Source organism: Bipolaris sorokiniana, assembly GCF_000338995.1.
Source record: "Bipolaris sorokiniana ND90Pr unplaced genomic scaffold COCSAscaffold_7, whole genome shotgun sequence".
NCBI classification, from domain to species: Eukaryota; Fungi; Ascomycota; class Dothideomycetes; order Pleosporales; family Pleosporaceae; genus Bipolaris; species Bipolaris sorokiniana.
The window spans coordinates 1,231,546-1,251,570 of record NW_006911901.1 but is presented as its reverse complement, the minus strand read 5'-3'; the positions used below and the strand labels follow the sequence as shown (position 1 = coordinate 1,251,570).

The 20,025-nt window shown below is 49.0% G+C and overlaps 6 protein-coding genes across 6 annotated transcripts; 2 read left to right on the top strand and 4 right to left on the bottom strand.

Moving 5' to 3' along the window:
- Positions 1 to 2,684: 2,684 nt before the first annotated feature.
- On the bottom strand, positions 2,685 to 5,393 carry COCSADRAFT_190491 (uncharacterized protein). The gene is made up of 5 exons (XM_007702006.1): positions 5,288 to 5,393; positions 5,103 to 5,131; positions 4,080 to 4,946; positions 3,768 to 4,025; positions 2,685 to 3,719 (listed from the first exon to the last, which is right to left on the bottom strand). Exons 1-5 carry the CDS (start codon positions 5,385 to 5,387, stop codon positions 2,922 to 2,924), a joined length of 2,052 nt encoding a protein of 683 aa, XP_007700196.1. The 5' UTR covers positions 5,388 to 5,393; the 3' UTR covers positions 2,685 to 2,921.
- Positions 5,394 to 7,046: 1,653 nt separating this feature from the next.
- COCSADRAFT_90183 (uncharacterized protein) lies at positions 7,047 to 8,950 on the top strand (the record flags this gene model as incomplete). The annotated part of the gene is made up of 2 exons (XM_007702005.1): positions 7,047 to 7,336; positions 7,396 to 8,950. 2 exons carry the CDS (start codon positions 7,047 to 7,049, stop codon positions 8,948 to 8,950), a joined length of 1,845 nt encoding a protein of 614 aa, XP_007700195.1.
- A 311-nt stretch (positions 8,951 to 9,261) lies between these two features.
- Positions 9,262 to 10,389, bottom strand: COCSADRAFT_26548 (carbohydrate esterase family 5 protein; the record flags this gene model as incomplete). Its single annotated transcript, XM_007701535.1, has 2 exons — positions 9,262 to 9,803; positions 9,876 to 10,389. The coding sequence occupies 2 exons, from the start codon at positions 10,387 to 10,389 to the stop codon at positions 9,262 to 9,264; spliced, it is 1,056 nt and encodes a 351-aa protein (XP_007699725.1).
- Positions 10,390 to 12,738: 2,349 nt separating this feature from the next.
- On the bottom strand, positions 12,739 to 14,342 carry COCSADRAFT_26547 (uncharacterized protein; the record flags this gene model as incomplete). The annotated part of the gene is made up of 2 exons (XM_007701534.1): positions 12,739 to 13,961; positions 14,015 to 14,342. The coding sequence occupies 2 exons, from the start codon at positions 14,340 to 14,342 to the stop codon at positions 12,739 to 12,741; spliced, it is 1,551 nt and encodes a 516-aa protein (XP_007699724.1).
- A 1,563-nt stretch (positions 14,343 to 15,905) lies between these two features.
- Positions 15,906 to 17,881, top strand: COCSADRAFT_190487 (uncharacterized protein; the record flags this gene model as incomplete). The annotated part of the gene is made up of 2 exons (XM_007702004.1): positions 15,906 to 15,953; positions 16,006 to 17,881. 2 exons carry the CDS (start codon positions 15,906 to 15,908, stop codon positions 17,851 to 17,853), a joined length of 1,896 nt encoding a protein of 631 aa, XP_007700194.1. The 3' UTR covers positions 17,854 to 17,881.
- Positions 17,882 to 18,934: 1,053 nt separating this feature from the next.
- Positions 18,935 to 19,936, bottom strand: COCSADRAFT_190486 (uncharacterized protein). Its single transcript, XM_007702003.1, has 2 exons — positions 19,679 to 19,936; positions 18,935 to 19,595 (listed from the first exon to the last, which is right to left on the bottom strand). The coding sequence occupies exons 1-2, from the start codon at positions 19,730 to 19,732 to the stop codon at positions 19,074 to 19,076; spliced, it is 576 nt and encodes a 191-aa protein (XP_007700193.1). The 5' UTR covers positions 19,733 to 19,936; the 3' UTR covers positions 18,935 to 19,073.
- Positions 19,937 to 20,025: the final 89 nt, after the last annotated feature.

Sequence of the window (20,025 nt, the reverse complement as noted above, 5' to 3'; positions counted from 1 at the left end):
CGCCCCCCCCCCCACCAAACCAAAGGCCATTTCACACACACACACATCTTATTTTACGGTCCGGATTCGGTATGTGGAACTAGTAGGTGTTTGTATAGCCGGCGGAACGAAAGGGGGGGGGGAAGCGGGGAGCGGGGAGCGTGGGCATGCCTATTCTTCGCATCCTATATTCTTCCTTCGGCCCGAGAATACAAGGTAGTAATGGTTGCTGGGTGCCTTGCAATGCCGGTTCCGGGTATATATACATATATGTGTACGTGAATATATATATTTTGGGGGCGGCTCAACATGGGTACGTGGATAAAATGGGGGTATGTATTGTGCGACCTATCATTCTACCTGGGGGAAAACTTCCTTTCTTTCGCTGTGAGGATTGTAGTTATTTATTACAATTTTCCGTATCCTTTCTTTACCCCGTACTGGGGTTTCCTCTGTGGTAGTGGTTGGGGGGGGGGGGGGTAAATTTCAAACATACCCTTACAGCAAGTAGGATACGAATACTGTACACACGTGGTCGATTGTACATATGTACTGTGAATCCAACACCCTTCAATCCTGGATGCCCCGGACTCAAAACCAGCGCGCCTTTTCCTCAACCCACGTGAGAAGAAAAAGACACAGCATCTTTGATCCTTCTCTCATTCTGACTCCCACACCTTCCTTGGACAGAAAACGGGCGCGCGTGGGGGTAAATCCAAATCGCGCCTCGCTCATCTCACCATTTTACACTGCTGACATCAGACGGGCGCGCCTCGCGCCCATCCGTCCGCTCCCTTTTTTTCGCGCGGAAAGATAAAGTGTTCAAGGTATGGTAAACGGTGAGCGCCTGCCCGCTGTGGATACGTAGCTTGGCCTGCATGCGCACGTGTGCGTGTATGCGTTGCTGGAAGAAGGGAAAGGAAAATGGTGCAGTATACACAAGTCTAGTATAGGTAGTACTACCACGTGATACGCTTATGCGTGTGCTTATGCTTCATTGTGAATGTACGTATGCAACACGTGAGGAAACCCACATTGCGCATACAACCTTTTTTCCTAGTCGCTTTTAGGTAGGGGGGTTTATGCGAATGCGATCGTTGCTTGCTTATCAACCCGTAAAAAATACACTATTTTACGTTATACGCATCATCTAGTCTGCGATGCCGATGATCGAGTATCACGTACCGCGTATAATCCCCCCTCCCCTCGTATCCCAACCAACATAACTTGGTAAAACGTGGACGGGGTACGGGGATGTGGGGTGCAGTGGCAACGGTAGTCTGAGGGTGAATGTCACACGCACCCTCATCATCCATATACCTTGCAAGAAAAAAGATAAAAAAATAGGCCCGCGATGATGGGGGGTTGAGGTTTGTAAAGGAACGCGCTCCAGACTTGTCACCCCATATAAAACGCCTATCTTTCGGGTTCCGAAGGGGGGGGTCTTGGGGTTTGGAACTAGGGGGGTTGGCGGTGGTTCATCCTGTAGTTCGGTACTTCTTTTTGTGTCTGGGGGATAATAGGATAGGGTAGGGTAAGGGGGGTGTGGGGAGGGATGGATGGATACACGTGCGCGTGCGACGGGCCGGGGATGGAGTAGCAAGTAGGTTACCTTGTTGATTTGTGAACTTGCCGGGAGTATCTTTTCTACCGAGGGAGTGTTTGTGATCTACCGGGGTGCGTGTTTTAGAAGCGGGAAGGGGGAAGGCAGTAGGGAGGGTATACAACGTGTTTGGTAAGGATGAACCGGATGGATGGGTGGAAATGGTCACACGCGGAGTATTTTTTTCTCCGCCGCGAACATGTTCGATTCTGCGGTTTTCTCGCGATTTGCACGATCGATGGAGTTTGTTGGTGATGCGTAACCTGTTTTGTCCTCGGCGATTTTGGTTGGTTCTTTTTTTTTGAGGAGCAGCTGATGAGGGATGTTTGTTTCTGGTGGATCGGGGACGGAGATGGAGATGGAGAAGACGTCATTGTTTGGGGCGTTGATGAGAGCGGCGGGTCATGTGTTATGGAGAGAGATGAAATCGAGATGGATATGTTGTCTTGGTGTTGGGTACTAGCAAGAGTTGAGAACATGTTTGGGTTGATGGTGGGGTGGAGTGGTTTGCGATGACGGAAGTGGATTTTGGTTCCTTGTTGGCGCGAGGGAATAGAAACAGGGAATGCTAGGAACTTCATGTTAACGATTGCAATGAAACTTTGTGACTAAGTTCATTTATCATCACCTTATTTCGTGTTCATACTATATTTGCCCTTTACCACATTTCACAAAGTCTATTCCAAGATTCACTCAACCCACCATCCCATCTTTCCTTCCCCTACCATCCTCGTGCACAAAGCCGTATCTCGAACTATTCTCTCCACCCTCTTATACAATGTCTTTTGACACAAAATATGATATAATCTTCTTACCTACCTTCCTCTCCAAAAAAACAAACTCATGTTAATTTCTTTGTGATCGTGAGTCTAGATTCAAAAATGAAGTCACCACATCCATCATCCCTTTCTTTTCCTTTTTTCCTGGTCCAAGGGAAACAGATAGGATTTAGAGTGAAGATTTGTGGATTCACACCATCTTGTGATAGTAAATTTTCCTTTTATTCTAGGAAGAGAAGATCTACATTCAAAGTATCAAAGACTTTTCTTATTCGACAAGATAGGTAAACAATTATCTTACGGCAACGCTTCAAAGCATCTCGCTCCAGTCACTCACAAAAGTCCCAATGTTGCTATTACTATCCTTCATTTCTAAAGCACACTCAGCCCACACAGCCAAGTATTTGGGTATCTATACAAACAACGTGATACGAAATTCTCAAACCCCAGACACCAAAGACACCTCATTTCCAAAAGAAAAGACGCCCTTTTTTCTTATCCACTCCCAGAAACACAATTTTTACTCAACTCAACAACACTCCAGAAGCCCAACCACTGTATCAAAGCCACAAAACACCATGGCCAGCATCACTTCCGTTAGATGTGTGACCATTGCCAGCCGCAAAGCTCTTCCCACTACCAGTAGACTGCCCGGACGATGGAGTAACCTGTGATGATCGGATCCGAGGGCACGAGGCTTTGTACGGGATCAAATCTGAAATGTCCGCAGGAACATCTTTACCTTCAATGACTCCTTCAATCACCGGCAGAATAGCTTCAAAATCGGCCAAGACACGTTTTGAATACGGCTGGCTGTATGCGAGATCGTTGAGTAGAGCCACCACATGCCTGAAAGAGTCGATGTCAGTCTGGTTCCTCGAAGAACCATTGCGACCCAGGAGCGAGCACAGAACCAGGAGAGCGTTGGATAACGAGGTAATCATGGAGTGGCGAAGGCTAAAGGGACTTCGTGCGTCCTGTGAAAACGCAGCCATTCGACTGACAGTGCTTCCTGCCAAATGGGAAAAGTGAGCTGCATGGCTCTCGTTGTATTGCAGGGACGTGATGACTGGACGGAAGCCCCAGAGGACCAAGTCTGTCTTCTTCTGAACCAGAAAGGCTTTTATCGGTGACTCGACGCCAGATCCTGTTTGTATATAAGGAACGCGCAACTCGGGAAGATCATGGTCGAGAAACTGGGTGATTTGCGCATCGATGGCCTCTTGGGCTTGACCATCTGAGCTACGGCTCTCCATGGAACAGCCAACGTAACGCGCCCAGAGAATCATGTAATGTAGGTACTGATTCATGAAAATTCGTGGGTCTTGTTCCAGATCAAGTTGCATGGTAAGTATTGCCTGAAGGGGATTAGGATTTTGGGCCAGATTGATAGTCTTTGAACTCACCCGATTGAACAACTCCATAGGCAGCTCAACCTGGATATCAGCTTCATGAATGCTGTATGGTCTTCCACATGACAATGAAATGAAGCGGTCTACAATGAAGACATTCCAGAATACACATATGCGTTCATATGCTTGTTGCGTCGTGATGTCGGCCCACGTAGACTGTTGGTGAAGAGAATGTTGAAAAACGAGCCGACCGGCGATTCCAATGCTGCTATATGCAGGACCAGGCATGTCAACAAACGTGTAGTACAAAGCCTGTTTAGGTCAGTTGGTTTTCAGCATGGCAATTGAGACGAATATCGAACTTACTTGAAAAAGAACACACTGAATCAGCGTCAGGTCGCCGTTGCCGCTAACCAACGACTTCTTATCGAGGAGGTCGTCAGCTAATTCTGACCACCGCCAGCCGGCAGGTTTACTAGCGTCATGCGGCGAAACATTCAGCAATGCATCGCAGCAGGCAAAGACGATATAATTGAAGGCAAGAAAGTGACGTTCTTCAGGCTGAATGGCAGCATTGGCCAACATGTGTTCGCCGCGACTACGAAAGTCCGTCTCGTCTATGCAGGGATGAGACAGATGTATATCTGTGAAAAAGGACATCAGGTACTGTTGATATTCGGTCGGGCTGGGGAACGACATGGCCCGTCCGCCCAGGTGGACGAGATGAGGAGCTTCGACGATAAGGGAGGATTCGGGGCCGGACATGGTCGAAGACGTCGGGTTCGAGGGCTCTTGGGAAAAGAGGGCTGGTTGACTCATGAAAGCGAGGGCTGGATTGATGGGATCCAGTGGCGGAATAGGAAATGCAGCAGCGTCACCGCCTCGAAAGCTGTCGCTGGCACCATCATCTCGCTCCACGCTGTCCATGGGCGTCATGGTCAAGCCACGGTCGCGCATCAGAGCCTCCATCATGGCCTCGACGCGGGCCATCCGCGCCTCCATGGTCATGCCACGGGAGCTGGCATCGCTCGTCCGGCGCGCTGTCTCATCGTGTGGCAGTAGATTACGGCGCGAGTTACTGCTGCCATTGCCGCTGGTAGTCGATGACTGGGCTTGAAGGGAGGGAGTTGGGCGACTAAGATGCTGTAGAGCTTCGGCTGCTGTCTGGTCTTCGGAAAAGAAACACCGCTTGCCGTTATCGACACATCGCTGGCAAGGGTTTTCGCCGGAGCACTGGAGAATAGTCAGATCATGTGTGAAGGGGCTCCTGCGGTAAAGCCATCAGTCGTGAAAGAGTCCGTCTCGCGCCAGCCAAGCTTGTGAAGCATTCGGAAATGGAGCCGAAGATACACAACCATAACAAAGACATGAGCAACGGCCAAGACGTACCTTGAGCTTCGACCGTCTGCATAATACGCCTATACGTGATTGTCAGCTAACAATTCTGAACTTCCACCCTTGGTGTTGCTGCCATGCGCGTGCTGTGTCGAGCGGCTACGGAACCATCGGAATGCAGCATGTGAAGCCCCAAGGATGCCGGGAGAGGTCTAAAAGAGCCCAAAGGCGCGACGTACAAGCTTTGGGCGCGTATTTTTGGCGGACCTTCTTGCGCTTGGGTGACGATGACCTCCGTTCCATGTCCATATGTTGTATTAGTGAAGGATGGCTGTTCATGGCGCGACGACGAGGTTGGAAGAAGGAATGCGCTCCCCGAAGCTATTTCGGAACGCAACCGGGATTGGCCTCACTAGCGTCATTCTGCTTGTCTCGGATGCAGCCACTTCAGCTCAGCAGAAACGCCTCATCAAAGACATTGTTGGTACCGGATGCAGTCGTAAATGAAAGACATACTGAATAGTCTAGGTATGTGAATTGAAGTCGCCTATATATGCAGAAGATGTCATTTAGCCGTCTACCGAACCAGAACCCTCATCGGGACAGTATGGAGAGGGTGCGTATAGTAAATATAGGTATTATGGTTGATTCTAGGATGCTCACTGAACTTACTTTGCCCAACCAATCCGAGTCGAGCTCATCGGAATAGTTCAGGTTGCCCTTTGGTATTGTTACTTCGGCTCATCCTCGCTCAAGTTATAATGAACATACAAACAACCTATCCATATTCAAATATCACAACAGCATAGATAGAAGGTTGGGGACACGAAGTAAGCACCTGTATCTAGAAATGTCAAACTACGCTGCTGTCATACGTTCGTTAGTGTCATGCGCTGCAAAGTATGGAGGTACAGTATGTATCATCATATCAGACTGCCCGACTTTGACGTCAATCATTGCTCAACCCCACATACTGATGGACATGCACATATTGTGGATTCGTTCTGTACTACAGCGCTGGTGAACCGGGTGCATGCTACGGGGATCGGCTATCGAAGCCGCGTCATATAGCAGATGCTTAAGCAACAAGCAGTTAAACCCCCGACTCTGTTCATATGCTATACACGTAAGCCTAACCACTGTATCGGGACACAGCCTCTCAGTTGTTCCATCACTGGCATTAAACAAGAATGCAATGTTTCAAGAGACCCCTTCTGGTATTGTGTCGGAAAGATCAAGTCCTAGCTGCCGTTACCCAATGCCTGCATGGACCCGCGTGTCGAATGCGCTATATTCCTATCGCATGCAATCAGCCCACTCGCTCTACCATGTCGAGTCCGCCACCACAATACGAGGTGAATTGGGGCGGATTTACGTTGGTGTACAACAGTTGCGAAAAGCTGTACCGTGGGTGGAGTAACTAACGAGAATTAACTTTGGCATCGGCAGCTCCGTGGCTGGTGAATGCACATCACAGGCTACTCTATAACACCATGCTATTCCCAGTCTTCATCTCCGCCACATTGACTGCCCCACAAGGTAACCGGGTGAATGTCGCGGGTTTCCATCAGATAATGATTAGATAGAAAATTTTCATCTGATAACCCGCGCGTCCCCGTCCGCGTCTCTCATTGGCCAGCCGCTCCGGTCGGTGCCGGGGGAGTGATCAAGATAAGATTTTCCTCACTGGCTGGGCCGGGCTTCGGTGAGCTTAAACCCGGACATTCACCTCCCAAGGGCAAGGTTAAGCTTCACTTGCATGCCACTAACTTCTTGAATCTATCTTCACCCTCACATCAATTGCTCTTCCCGTGCGTGGCCTGAGGCTACACATCCATGACCCGCCCATGTTACCCACCCAGAGGCAAGGTTCTTCTGTGGACCCCGTGGAGCGCTGCTGGCTATATGAGCCTGCAGCTCAGGCGAATGCTTGTTTGACCAATCTCTCTATCTCCTCATCTTTGCTCTAGGTGTGCATTTGCACCATCATTTGTCAAGATGGGATTCAACTTCAAGGGACTGACCAGCAGTGCTATCCTCTCTGCAAACACTTCTCCCAACACTGACAACAGGGATATTGCCGATGTCCCAGCTTCTGTTCAGGGTCATACCAGTATGGAGGCTGCTCGTCCTGACGAGAAGCTGGGTACTCCAAGGGGATCTTCGCTAAGCCAGAATTCCGACGAGGAATTGAACAAGGTCGACACCACTGCTGAACAGGGTGTACAGGCAGTTCAGGCTGCCTCCCTCATATGGAAGAAGAGGGACTTGATCCTCGCATACATCTTGTACGTATACACTGCCAACACCATGGCTATCATAACCAGACCCCACTAACGTATCTCAGCATGTGGCTCATCCAATTCTTCACTGCCTATGTATCCAGCACTTCGAGCACCCTCTCGCCTTACGTCACTAGCAGCTTCAACCAACACTCCTTGACAGCCTTGACCACTGTCATTTCATCCATTGTCAGCGGTATCTGGAAGCTCCCCTACGCTAAGGTCCTCAACATCTGGGGCCGACCCTTCGGTCTATCCCTAGGTGTCTTCATCTACGTAATCGGACTTATCCTAATGGCAAGCTGCAACAACGTCAAAGCCTACTGCGCTGCGCAGACCTTCTTCTACGTCGGCTCCAACAGCATCAACTTCTTCATCACCGTCTTCATCGCCGACACCTCCAAGCTGAAGAACCGAGGTCTCTTCATCTCGTACGCTTCCTCTCCTTGGCTCATCACCACTTGGGTCTACGGATACGGTATCAACGGTATCACTGCTAACGGCGGTATTGGATGGCGCTGGGCCTTTGGCATCTTCGCCATTCTCGCCCCTATCGTCGTGTCCCCTCTTATCGTTCTCTTCGTAATCTACGAGGGAAAAGCACGTCGCCAAGGCCTCATCACTCCTCGCCCAAGCCGTGGCAACTTCACTCAAACTGTACACTACTACCTACGTGAATTCGATGCCGTCGGTCTCTTAATCCTAGCAGCCGGGCTCTCGCTCTTCCTCCTAGCCTTCAACATATACTCGTATCAGGCTGAAGGCTGGAAGTCACCCTTGATCATCTGCTTCATCATCTTCGGAGCGCTACTTGTTGTTGCCTTTGGCATGTGGGAAAAGTACGGCGCTACAGTCACGTTTATACCATGGCCGCTGCTCAAGAACCGTACCGTCATCTTCACATACATAATGGCTGGTTCGCTGTACATTGGCTGGTACTGCTGGGACTCGTACTTTTACTCGCTACTTGTCGTTCTCTTCAACCAGACTGAAGTCCACGCTACCTGGATTGCGAATATCTACACAATGGGCAGCTGCTTCATCTGCATTCTGTACGGTGTGGCGCTGAGGTACTACGGAAAATTGAAGATTTACTCCATGTTCTTTGGTGTGCCCTTGACTATGCTGGGTGTCGGTCTGATGATCAAGTTCCGCCAGCCTGACGAGAACATCGGGTACATTGTCATGTGCATGATCTTCATTGCCTTTGGTGGCGGTGTGTTGGTTATCTCGGAACAGACAACGCTTATGGCTGTCTCCAAGCAACAGGATTTCCCTGCTCTCCTTGCTGTCGAGGCAATGATCATCGCGATTGGAAGCGCCATTGGATCTACCATTGCCGGCGCAATCTGGACCGGTGTCTTCCCTGTTCGTCTCCAGGCCAATCTACCCGCAGATGCCATGAAGGACTTCAAGAACATCTACGGCGACATGAAGGTTCAGGCTAGTTACCCGGTTGGCAGCCCGACTCGCGATGCTATCAACCTCAGCTACGGCCAGACACAACGGTACATGCTTATTGCGGCCGTGTGCGTCTACTGCATTACTCTCTTTAGCACTGCCCTATGGGAGAACGTCGATGTGAGGAAGATGAAGCAACGAACTATTGGTCTGTTGTAAACAGTGTTCACTTTCAGCCATATATAAATCTAGATGAATCTGTATATTCTGGGTTCTCAAGGATGAAAAATTAGAAATAGTCGTACAAATCACATATACAAAAGTAATCTAATAAATTTCCCAGTCTTTCGAAGTAAAAAATTCCGTAGAGTGTCAAAAACGCCGCTGCTTCGATGCACGTCTTCTCCTCTTTGTTTTTTTCGTATGAATGAAGGGTGAGGAAATGCAAGATGCATATGTATATGCAGGGTATAAATGCAAAGGGGAGATATTGGCCGGGTTGCGTGAGCAAGTGCAGTAGTGCAGGTTGATCAAACCAACATTACAACCACCGCTCCCAACACCGTCAAATACCCCAGCACAACCCTCACCGTACCCGCCGCAGCATTCGCCACACCTGTCTGTTCAGCCGCAGCCGCTCCGTCAGTAACACTCGACAAAACTACAGGAGCAAGCTCTGCCGTCGATGTCGTCGTCGGCGCCCCCGTCTTAATCGGTTTCGCCGCCACATTCTGCGTCGACGTGGGCGCCGCCTGCACAACAACGGGCTTGCTGGGTCGAACACTCACATCACCGGTACTCGCCTTGGCCATGCCCGCAACCCACTTTGTCACTTCGGCATTGTGCTTGACAAAGTAGTTGAGGTGCTCGGTTACGTCTTGCGGCTCGGATCCCACGGCGCAGATGGGGTCGCCGTAGTGGCAGTAGTCAAGGAGGACGTCGGCGTATTGTGTCAGATTTGCGAGTTGCGAGGGTGTGCGCGCGCGGGTGCCGTCGAAGTCCTTCCCGCCGCCGACGGTGAAGTTTTGGTTACGGGAGCGGGAGACGGCGCCGAAAGTTACTGCTGCGACGACTGTTTTCTGTAGCGTTAGCTACATGTAAATGTTTATTGGTTTTTTTTTTGATATTTGGGGGGGATGGTTACCATTTGCACCAGGAGCAACACTAGCATCCAATCCCGGATTATCACCTTGCTCGCACTCAAAAGTCGGTCCGCCGCCTCCCCCAAGCATATCCTGCGCTACCGACCCGCCCTGCGAGAACCCCAGAACAATCAACTTGCTATCCGGACATTTCTCACTGTACATGCGCATCTGCTGCTGCCCGTTCTTCGCGCCTTTGGTAGCGGAATCGCACCATGACGTCTTTGACCATGCGGAGCTCTTCGCGGGGTACTCCACGTCCTCGTATCCGCATTTAGCGGTGCCGCCAATCGCGCTGCAGACTTGCTGCGTTAGGTTACCCAGACGCCCGGGGTATGGTTCGTCGGAGCCGCGCACGACGAAGATGTGGAAGGGTTTGCAGGCGTCTGAGTTGAAGGACAGGATCGATGTCGTGTTGCAGTAGACGGCGGGGTATGGTGCATCGCAGCGTTCTTGGGCGAGGACGAGGCTGCTGCCACTGAGGGCAAGGAAGATGGAGACAAGACCGAGTCTCATGATTGCCGATTGTTTGTGTGTAGGTATTATGGATTATGGTGATAAGGGCTCTTTTTTTCTTCTCTTTCTTTGTTTCTTTCTGGTGATAGTAGAGGGAAGAACGAGTGACGATGGCTTGCTTTACTGAGCAACACAACAACCTTGACTATACCACCATACAGCAAAAAGGTCGAGATCGGAGATGCAGGGCGCAACAAAGTACTGAACCAACTCTTCTCTCACAAAAGAATGCAGGGTAGAAAAAAGAAAAAGAAAGAAGTAGTATCAAAAGAACGAACGAAGAACTAGTAGAGTCAGTCCTACGAGAGCAAAGGAAATCAAGTGCATGATGTATTCACTCCCTTTGAAAACAAGGCACAGCACACAAAAGCCATAAATGTGCTCCACTACTCCATCCTCGATTTCGTTTCCTCTCTAGCCCTCTATTTCCACACTCACATGCTGGCATATTCAAGGCGGCTGCCCCCAATTGTTGGTTGGCAGTGTACTTGTCTAGCCCGGTTGGGTAAAGTGCGATGCCGCCAATACGGCATGACGGCACGACGCCAAGGATGTACACGCCACACAAACAGCCACACTAGGACTTGTTCATGCACCGTGTCTTGTATCGGCTTGCGCGTTCGTCTCCATCTGATCGACTTTTTTGATGGAGGATTATGGGGAAAAGAAAGGGGGTTTGAGGATGGTGACGCGGTTGCTCTGTGAGCTGGAGAAAATGGAAGATGTTGAGTGAAGTGTGCGAGGGCGGGTGTGGCTTAACGCCACAGTTCCTTTTTCTTTATTATTTCAGAGACTGCGAGAGGAGGTTTATGCTGGAGATGATCGGGAACGTGCAGTTCGATCCGTACCGCGGATGTGCGAATACGAGAGATCTGCTTTCAACGGCTTTCCGCGTTGCCGCCCATGGGGTTGATGGATGGATGTGTACCTTGCAGATGCTACTATTAGTTTGGGACCTTGTTTGTTCCAGACCTTTGGGGGAAGCTGCATCTCTTTTTGCATCCACCTTTTGGTCTGCTCGGTATCGGTGTGCCGTCTTGGCGGGCCCTTTTTTAGATTGGAACTTCGATTCTTGAGAGAATCGGGTTGTTTGGTTCCGGGGCACTGCTGAATAGGGGCCATATAACCCCTGAGTATCTTGGACTGAGATGGATCTTGCGGCGCCTGCGTGGGAAGGTCTGTTGATGCTGCCTGGTTAGCTTCTCATGCTTTTTCTCGCTCTGCTACTGTCTGTACTCTCGTTAATTGAGCGCATTTGCAGGACATTTGGGTCTTGATTACTCGCATGGCTATCCGATGATAATACACAACAACTCTAGGTTTGCGTATCTGAGGTCTTTAGAATCTTTCCTACAGGGTCTCTCGTCATGATATGTGGCTATCCAGGAGACGATGTTCTCAGGATGAATGCGAACGTAGTCTACGCACGAGGTGTGCTTTTCAGATGCTAACGGCTTTGCAGACGTAGGAAGAAAATGCACTGGGGATGCTTCTTTCCCATCGCAACTTTCTACCCAAAATCTATCATAAGACTTGTATCCAACAATTCTAGGACTTCTGCTACCCTAGTTTCTCCACGCCCAGTGATTTCTATTGCTGGCTCATATTCGTTGCATCGCCAACTTCATGGACCGAATATCACTTCTATGCTCATCAAAGAAGACACATAATACCAGATTGCTATCATCACATATTGCCATCATGTTCGGCTACATAATCTGGTCTTGGATTTGTCGTTTAGGTTTGGTTCACGCACAAGGTGAAAGCTTCTCACGCACTCAACATTATCTGCACACACTGTGCAGCAAACCCACCCCTGCACCGGAAAATAAGCGAGGTACCTCGACTTCGAGCAAGCATTACCCTTTCCACAAGAGGGAGTTTTTTATAGCCTTATAGATAATGTACTATAGCTTCATGCGAGCACTTATATTTAGTTCTCTACAATAAATTACGGTCGCATCGTTGCTACTATACCGGATACGCCTAATACACAGAAGGAGCTTACCAAGTTCCTGTTATTATAATCATACCGTCAGCTGAACTGGACTTCATCTCGATCTCCGAACACATCGCGTGGACTACCCGATTGAGGATCGGGTGAATCTATAGTAGTGTCAGCAGGAAACAAGTTAGACAACTTTTCGCAATTGATTCAATTCCCCACCTGGTGATTTAATTTAATGAACTGTTAGCAAGTCTGCTTTAACAGCATATCGCAATACTTTATGACACTTCCAAGAGTGAAATAAATAAAAAGAAAGAAGAATAGAATTCAGTTACTACGCAGCTGACTCGTGTTTCCTCAAAACAGTTTCACTCTGTTTCATTCGTGGCGTATGCCTGGCATCAAGCGATACGAATACAAACACCGTAATCTATGATCATTTGCCCAACCACAACAAAGCCTCCTATCGCGGGTGCACCACACACAACCAACAGCCCGAGCCACATATAGAAGTCATTCTCACGATGCTGGAACGGATGTACGTCCTCTAGATACTGTTTCTGTTTAGATATACTCCTTCGCGTTGACTCTAGCTCGACAGGCTGTGTGCTGTCACTGGTAGACGGTAAGAATTTCTTTTGCATAATGTCCCAGATTTTTCTTAGTGTCTCCTGCTTATCCTCCATTGTGAATGTTTTGACCAGGTTTTCCAAATCTCCGATCATTTTCTGCCGCTTGAAATCATCCAATTCTAGTTTGTGAAGCCTTCCCCTAGGCATTTCTCTTAGCTCGTTAGCCAATTCTCTTGCCGGTCCAAGGATTTCTTGCTTCTGCAACTCCCATGTGTCTATAGTCGCTGTCGCTGATGCCCAAGTCAGCGGTGGCTGTATTAGATTGCGCTTTGCATTAAATTCCGCCTCCGCTCCCTTAATCCCCCCAATTATTTCTTTAAATGGAGACACCAGCTTTTTCAACTCTTCTTCGTATGATATCCTCAAGACCAGGTAGCGACGTCTCGCGTCTAGGATATGCTTGCTTGTGTCTACGATAATGACCAAGCTGCTGCCTAGTGCTAGCCAGGTCATAGTCCACACCCGCTGAGGCAGCGTGCTGGAGCCACTTTGAAATGATGACATGCCTCCAATGATGGCGATCGGCGCGGCAGCGCACACTGTGGCGATGGCCCAGTTGATGGCGTTAGAAACGTAGAGCGGGATTCGCCATCCCTTTGATTTTGTGTCCTTGATATCTCCGACCATGCCGTCGACACTGAATCCATGGCCTAGGCCATTCGACCTAACGATATATATTGCCGGGTACGTAGGGCATACGAGGTTCCCGAGCAGGTTGATAACTGGCATGAATATATAGGGGGTCACGGTGAGACTAAAGGACGCATACCCGTAGCGATCAATCTGGTCGCCTCGAGCTCGGTACAGAGTTACAGCTGCAAAGACAGTTTGGCCAATGGAAGCAAGTACTTTTACAACATTATAGCTGCAGGAAATTTGTACATGCTTTCCAGAGGCTGTAATGGCTCTAAATTTAGTGTATTTCGGAACAAAGTTTAGAGCGTAGCCCTCACGTGGATAGCATGCACCGTGAACTTTTGTTGAACTCGGAACTTATTCAAAGATCAGCGACAATGATAATGATGTCTAAGGCGTTACTACTCACCATCTCCTGGAGTATCTTGATCTACGATCACGGCGAGCGCCCTTGCCCTGGCCGCCTTTTCCAGGTCGTTATGCCCAAAAATTGCCAAACTTTGTATTGCGCGCACTCCGCGAATCACTCCCGACATGGGAAATAGCAGTGCTAGGGCTGTAGCCAATGTAACGTCTTGCCATATTTCACCCGGAAAGGTCGTGATTGTTGCAGCGTGCGCAAGGTAGTTACCGATGAAGAAAATGATGATGTCGGACCATTGGGCGTGCCGACAAAAAAGATTCGGATCTCCGTGGTTCGAGTCGTTGAGTGACACAACAAGGGTGGTATTCGCCATTGCCGGGGAGAAGCCCAGAGACAAAAGTATACGTAGTGATTCTTGCTGTAAGAATGTGATGGCGAGATATAGTACACTCGACTTAGCTCGTGAGTGTGTGGAGAAGCTGTGCAGCGCAGGAATCACCGACGATCCATAACGGGGGCTGAGTCGAATTTATCCCACGCAGTAACTAGGAGGGGTTGTGCTGATTGCTGTTGTCCTCTGCGATTAGGATGCTGCAGGTAGCTAGATGAAGCAGCGAATAGCACCGCCCAAAATTCATGCAAGAACACTTCACACACGCATGTATCAGGCTACTTTCGCAAGAATGGTGAAGATCTTCGGCTCCAATTCACTCATATAACGAGTCTTTCGCAATCTGGTTAGTGTTGAATGACAGCTCTAGAATATACGACCGGTCCGCAATCGAGGAGCAGTCTGAACGACGTCCTGCTTACCGATGCGACCAGTCGTAGAGTAGTTCTCGTCTATCACCGCTCTTCTCTATGATCACCCTCTCCATCCCAGAATTCAACGAATAGGAGGGAAGCGGCATCGTACTCTACACAATATGGACGACGCAGACGATCGCGATTTCGAAGCCTCAGCAGTGAGGGTCACGAGGCTGCCATGGTAGTACAGTATTCCCGACAGACACTAGCATGAAGTAAGAAGCCGCCTTATCAGGAGTACTACTGGTTCACGTAAGTAAGTTCGCTAAAGCCAGCATTTCTGGGTGTCCCCGCCTGCCAACGCGGATGAATTCGGATACCACCCCTCCTTTTCACTATAGTCTCTATAGCTCGGAGACATCTTTTTGTATCTTTGTCTTTAAATTAGAATCATCGAGCTGTAGGAGAATATACCTAAACATGTTTTAACAGGAGTATAAAGCTGTTGCGATGTTAATGTGGCCAGTAAGAAATGATCGACAGCACGAAACGCACGTGTATTTTCCTATCGCAAAGTTGGACCTTAGAGACATTATCTTAAATTCTAATCTGTCTTTAATTATGGATGTATTTACTGTGAAACTGTGAGAGTAAACACCTAGTACTGAATAATTTCCCGCTCACCGGAATCTCCTGTAGATAGGAGGAATATTAGGTATCAAGTCGACTTCCCGAACTCTGATCGACTGATTCACTTGTTCAAACAAACTGTTTACTTTAAAAACACGCTTTCTAATTCACTCTTGATCGTTCTAGTGGACCAGCGAAAAAACTTTCATTGTGCTCCAAACAAGTTTCTTGTACACAAACACGCGCCTTTGACTACTTGGACACTGTAAATCATGCCCACCAACTACTTTTCTATACCTTATCGGCCCAGAAATTATCCCCTCGAACCAATCTGAGCCACCTTTGTGCTAACAGCAATCTCAAGCAAGGTGTTAAACTCAAAATTCACACTATCAACCAGACCTTTCACGTTTCGAACTTTCACTCTCGCTAAAGCATACACATCTTCTTTTCACTTACCGCTTCACTACTACAATCGAATCAATCAATTCGATCCAGAGACTCTATCATGGAATAAATTTTGGAGGTTGTTTGTACGAACGCCGATCGCCTGACTGGTATGTTCAAACCTAAGAAGCAGGTAAAGCGTAGAAGCAGCGTTATAGAAGTATGTGACATCCCTTCCTAACATTGTAGATCTTTGCTAATCATTCTTTTAGGCATTATTCGCGCGGCATGCAGAGATATTCGCAAAAATAGACTTGGATGAACACGGTGTGCCCAAGTCCGATGAGACTACGCCTGCTATGGCTAGGCCTGCTGTGACCACCACTCATGCGGCTACTGCTCCTGTTTTCGCTTCTGCTGTACCAACTTATCCTGTAGTCACTACGCCTGCTGTGGCGAATTATCACGTGGCTACCTCTGCCATGACTTACGCTATCGTAGTTGCCCCTACTGTGGCTGTCCCTGTTGCAGCCACCGGAAATACCACGAATATGAACTATCCTCAAATGGCAACATGGCGGAATGATAAGGGGGTTGTCTTCTTGGAGAAGGAAAGCAAGCTCAGGACAGCAAAGCGCCAAGCTTTGCGACAGCAACAAAGACGTATGTTAGTAACCAAGAAGCGTATAGAACATCATCGATCACAGAGGGCTCAGGGGTTCCGCGTTCATGGACAAGGAGATGAGACCGAATCTTCGCATCCCCAACCAGCGGATTCGCTGGATGCAGACCCGAAACCCACTCAAGACATGTCCTTTTATGAAAACCAAACATACAAAGAGAGCCATGCTTATGTTCAGGAACGGCTTACAAATGTTCTCGGTGCAGAGCGAATGAGTTTCAAGCTGCTCCCTTCCGGCCATAACCCCATTGATCTAGTCATCGCCGAACACAACCAGCGAACAATCACAAATAGTATACTTAACCAATGGGAAGCCCACAAGGTTGAGATTCGTAGGCAGGAAGAGGAACGAAAGCGCCAAGCCCATGAAGAGGAGGTTAGGAGATTCAAGATACAGACTCTCCTCGATCATTATCACCAACTATACATTAATCGCTTAGAGCAGCTAGCTCTCTATGGTCGTGACCTCGTAATGGGTATCGGATATATCGAGGCTGCTCTAATGGCCGGTGGCCTTTATGAGGCGGCTAACGTGATGCAAGACATGACGCATCAGGCCCTTCTTCCTATTCATACCCTGCTCCAGAAATGCAACAAAGAGATACCACTGGAAGAGTTTGGCGCTGAAAAGCTGAAAAGCTTGTGGCCAATGGAGGGTCTTATGGCAGTGTTCGAGTACCTGCGGGGCGAGCCTCATCTTCCGCCTCAGGCTATTGATATGATGCAGGGAATTCAGGTCATTTGCACAGCGCTCAACAATCCGACGCGTTTCCAGGACCCACTTGCTCCCAAGCCAATTTTCAGCAATAACTCGAGTTGGAAATATACTCCACATCAAATTGTCCCTGCAGCGAAGCCCTCTCCCTCTGAAGGGATTTCAGTCATTGGCGCAGCATCAGCAACTGCTGGCAGCGGCTTCTCCAAGCTTCTTGCCGCGACTGCTCAGAGTGTCAAGCAGGAACAAAGTAGAGAGCCCGGTTCTACAGGTAGCGGCTTCGCGAAACTCCTCGCTGCGACCGCCGAGAAGTTGAATAGCAGCCAGGAAGCAAGTTCTGACACTGCTCCGAACGTCTCTCCAGATACCACCCCCGAGACCAGCCTATCACCAGCTCACGCAGCCCGAACAGCAGTTCTACATTACATCGCAACTGAAAACCTCTACTTCGAAAGCGAAGTTCAAGACTTGATTAGGAATAACACTGTCGTTGGCACCCACCGCCGTCAGGCATCTGAATGCCTCAAGGAGCTGATTGGGCTAGCCAACGGCGAAGAAGGCTTTCTCGGAGACATGGACGCCGGCAATTATAGGATACAAATCGAGACGTGTGTTACCAAGATCAATACTCTGCCGACCAACCAGCGACTGAACAGGGATACGCAGGCGCTCAAGAAGTTGTGTGGAAACGCTCTGAAGCTTTGGAGTGTACATGCGAAGTAGATGCGGGAGCGGGGTTTCTTAGTCTTCCAGTTAGATACGTTTGCGAAGACAGATGAGGGAGTTCGAGCCGTTTTTGAGTAGTCAGATTATGTCTAGGCGTAGGCTGGGTCTATCACTTTGCTTGGCGATCTTGATGACTCTTTTACTTTTTGGCTGGATCGTATTGGTACGTTGCCACTAGTTGGGAATGAATGAATTATCACGTATTGTTTCACGTCCATCAATAATGTATTGCCATCTCAGGTTGGTTATCAAGTGGCCTGAAGAATTGTTCTCGCATACTCTTGCGATGCTGCATCTTGTGTTGACATGTTGACACAAAAAATTGTTCACCCTAACATTCGCAGTGCCTTTGCATTACAACCATGTCTTCCGGCCGGAGATGCCGGTGTATATTAAACTACCGGCGGAGGCTCGGCACCGGACCGGTCCCTTTACAACCATATTCATTTTTCCTGAATCGTGTTCTGAAGATTGATGAAAATGTAAGACCTAGTGTAATGTCAATGTGTCAGTGCAATATTGCGGTCTATCTCATCTTTGCCACCGAATCCAAAACAAGTCCTTTTTCGAACCCTGGACGCGATTCATATCATGCTCACAATATACGTACACAACACGAGTCGAGTCCAACCATTTCCAGCCAACGTTACATTTTACCGAAGACTCAGAAGCAAGTCATTGTGTAGTGGCAAATCAAACATCGCATGAATGATTTCAACAATGTCACGTCGACCACTCCCTCGGACTACAGGTGACCGAGAAGGAGGGCCACATACCTTGGCTCCGTCGCCACAATGTGCGCAAAAGAGGTGAATTGACCGGTCCCAACAACGCCATTGTGGAGTTTATTTGACCCACGTGCCCCGCCCCCAGGGACATGGGAAACGCTAAGGGATCCGCTAAGCGAGCACGTTTTGGGGAGGAGGGTAAAGTTCTAGTCCGGCTCTGTTCCCGGTTGTGCGTATATGCTTTATACTTGGCACATTTTAGTGGACAGAGAAAGCCCAAAAGAACTTGATTGGCAAGCCCATTTTGAGGGTTTTACACTTTCTATGACCCAAAGTTCATCATGGGACATGTCCTGGGCGTGACTTGCATGTTTTTGGGCCTATATAGTGCCAAAACTGTAAACTAGTTCATTTGCTATCCATCGCTATCATCAAACAAGGGTATCTATTCAATCACTCCACGCTCCACACTGCCCGGACCCCACTTTTCTACGCACAACAGCCCGTAGGCCCAGCCGCACTAATCGACGCATGCCTCTCCTCCTTCTGTTCTGGCGTGTTGTACGGTATCCTGACCACGAGCCAATCGCACAAGAACTTGCCCAATCCAGCGCCCAAAATGATAGAGATGAAAATATAGCCATTGAAGTACATAACCAACAACATGACGATGTAGGCCAGACCGAGCGTGACGCCGTGGATGATGGAGCGAACGAGTTGTTGCAATGCGGTGGCACGGAAGGTCGCGTGCTGAAGTCCGAGGGTGGACGTGGGGCCGTCGCAGCAGTTGGCGGGCATGGCGGCCGCTAGTGCCGCCTGCTGGGCGTGGAGTTGTCGCTGGAATTGGCGCAGGAGAAAGGCATCGTATTCGTGGCTAACGCGGCGCAGGAATTCGAGACAGACGACGAGAAGAGCGACGCCCACGCAACTGGCGGCCATCATGCCGTTGTTGGTGATGTGCCATGAGGAGGAGAGAAAGCATGCGTCCTCGACGCGCCAATTCCACAGCATCTGGAAAATATCAGCATTTTGCATTTTCCAACATCTTCCTTTTTTTTGGCGTATTTGTGACTTTAAAGATGGATTTTACATACCTCAGTTACGCAAGTTTTGTTACCGGCCATGCCGGACATTCCGTGGGACATCATGATGGGCGATGCGCAATGGGTGTAGAATCTCGCACGGCGAAAGTTGATACTGAAAAACGTGAATTCGCAAAGAAACTGTGCGAGGGAATCCCAAGGATTGAATAGAGGCTTTAGCAACTTGCCTTCGACGCTAATCCACAGAGCCAGACCCAGCGGGTGATGCGATATTCATAGGGTCCTTGATCCAGCCATGTTCGATCCACAGGGTCGTCGTCTGGTCCCGTCTTGGGCTCAACCTTTACAGATAGTCTCCCGAAACTGTGGGGTTATTTGCTCAAATGCTCTCGCACTAG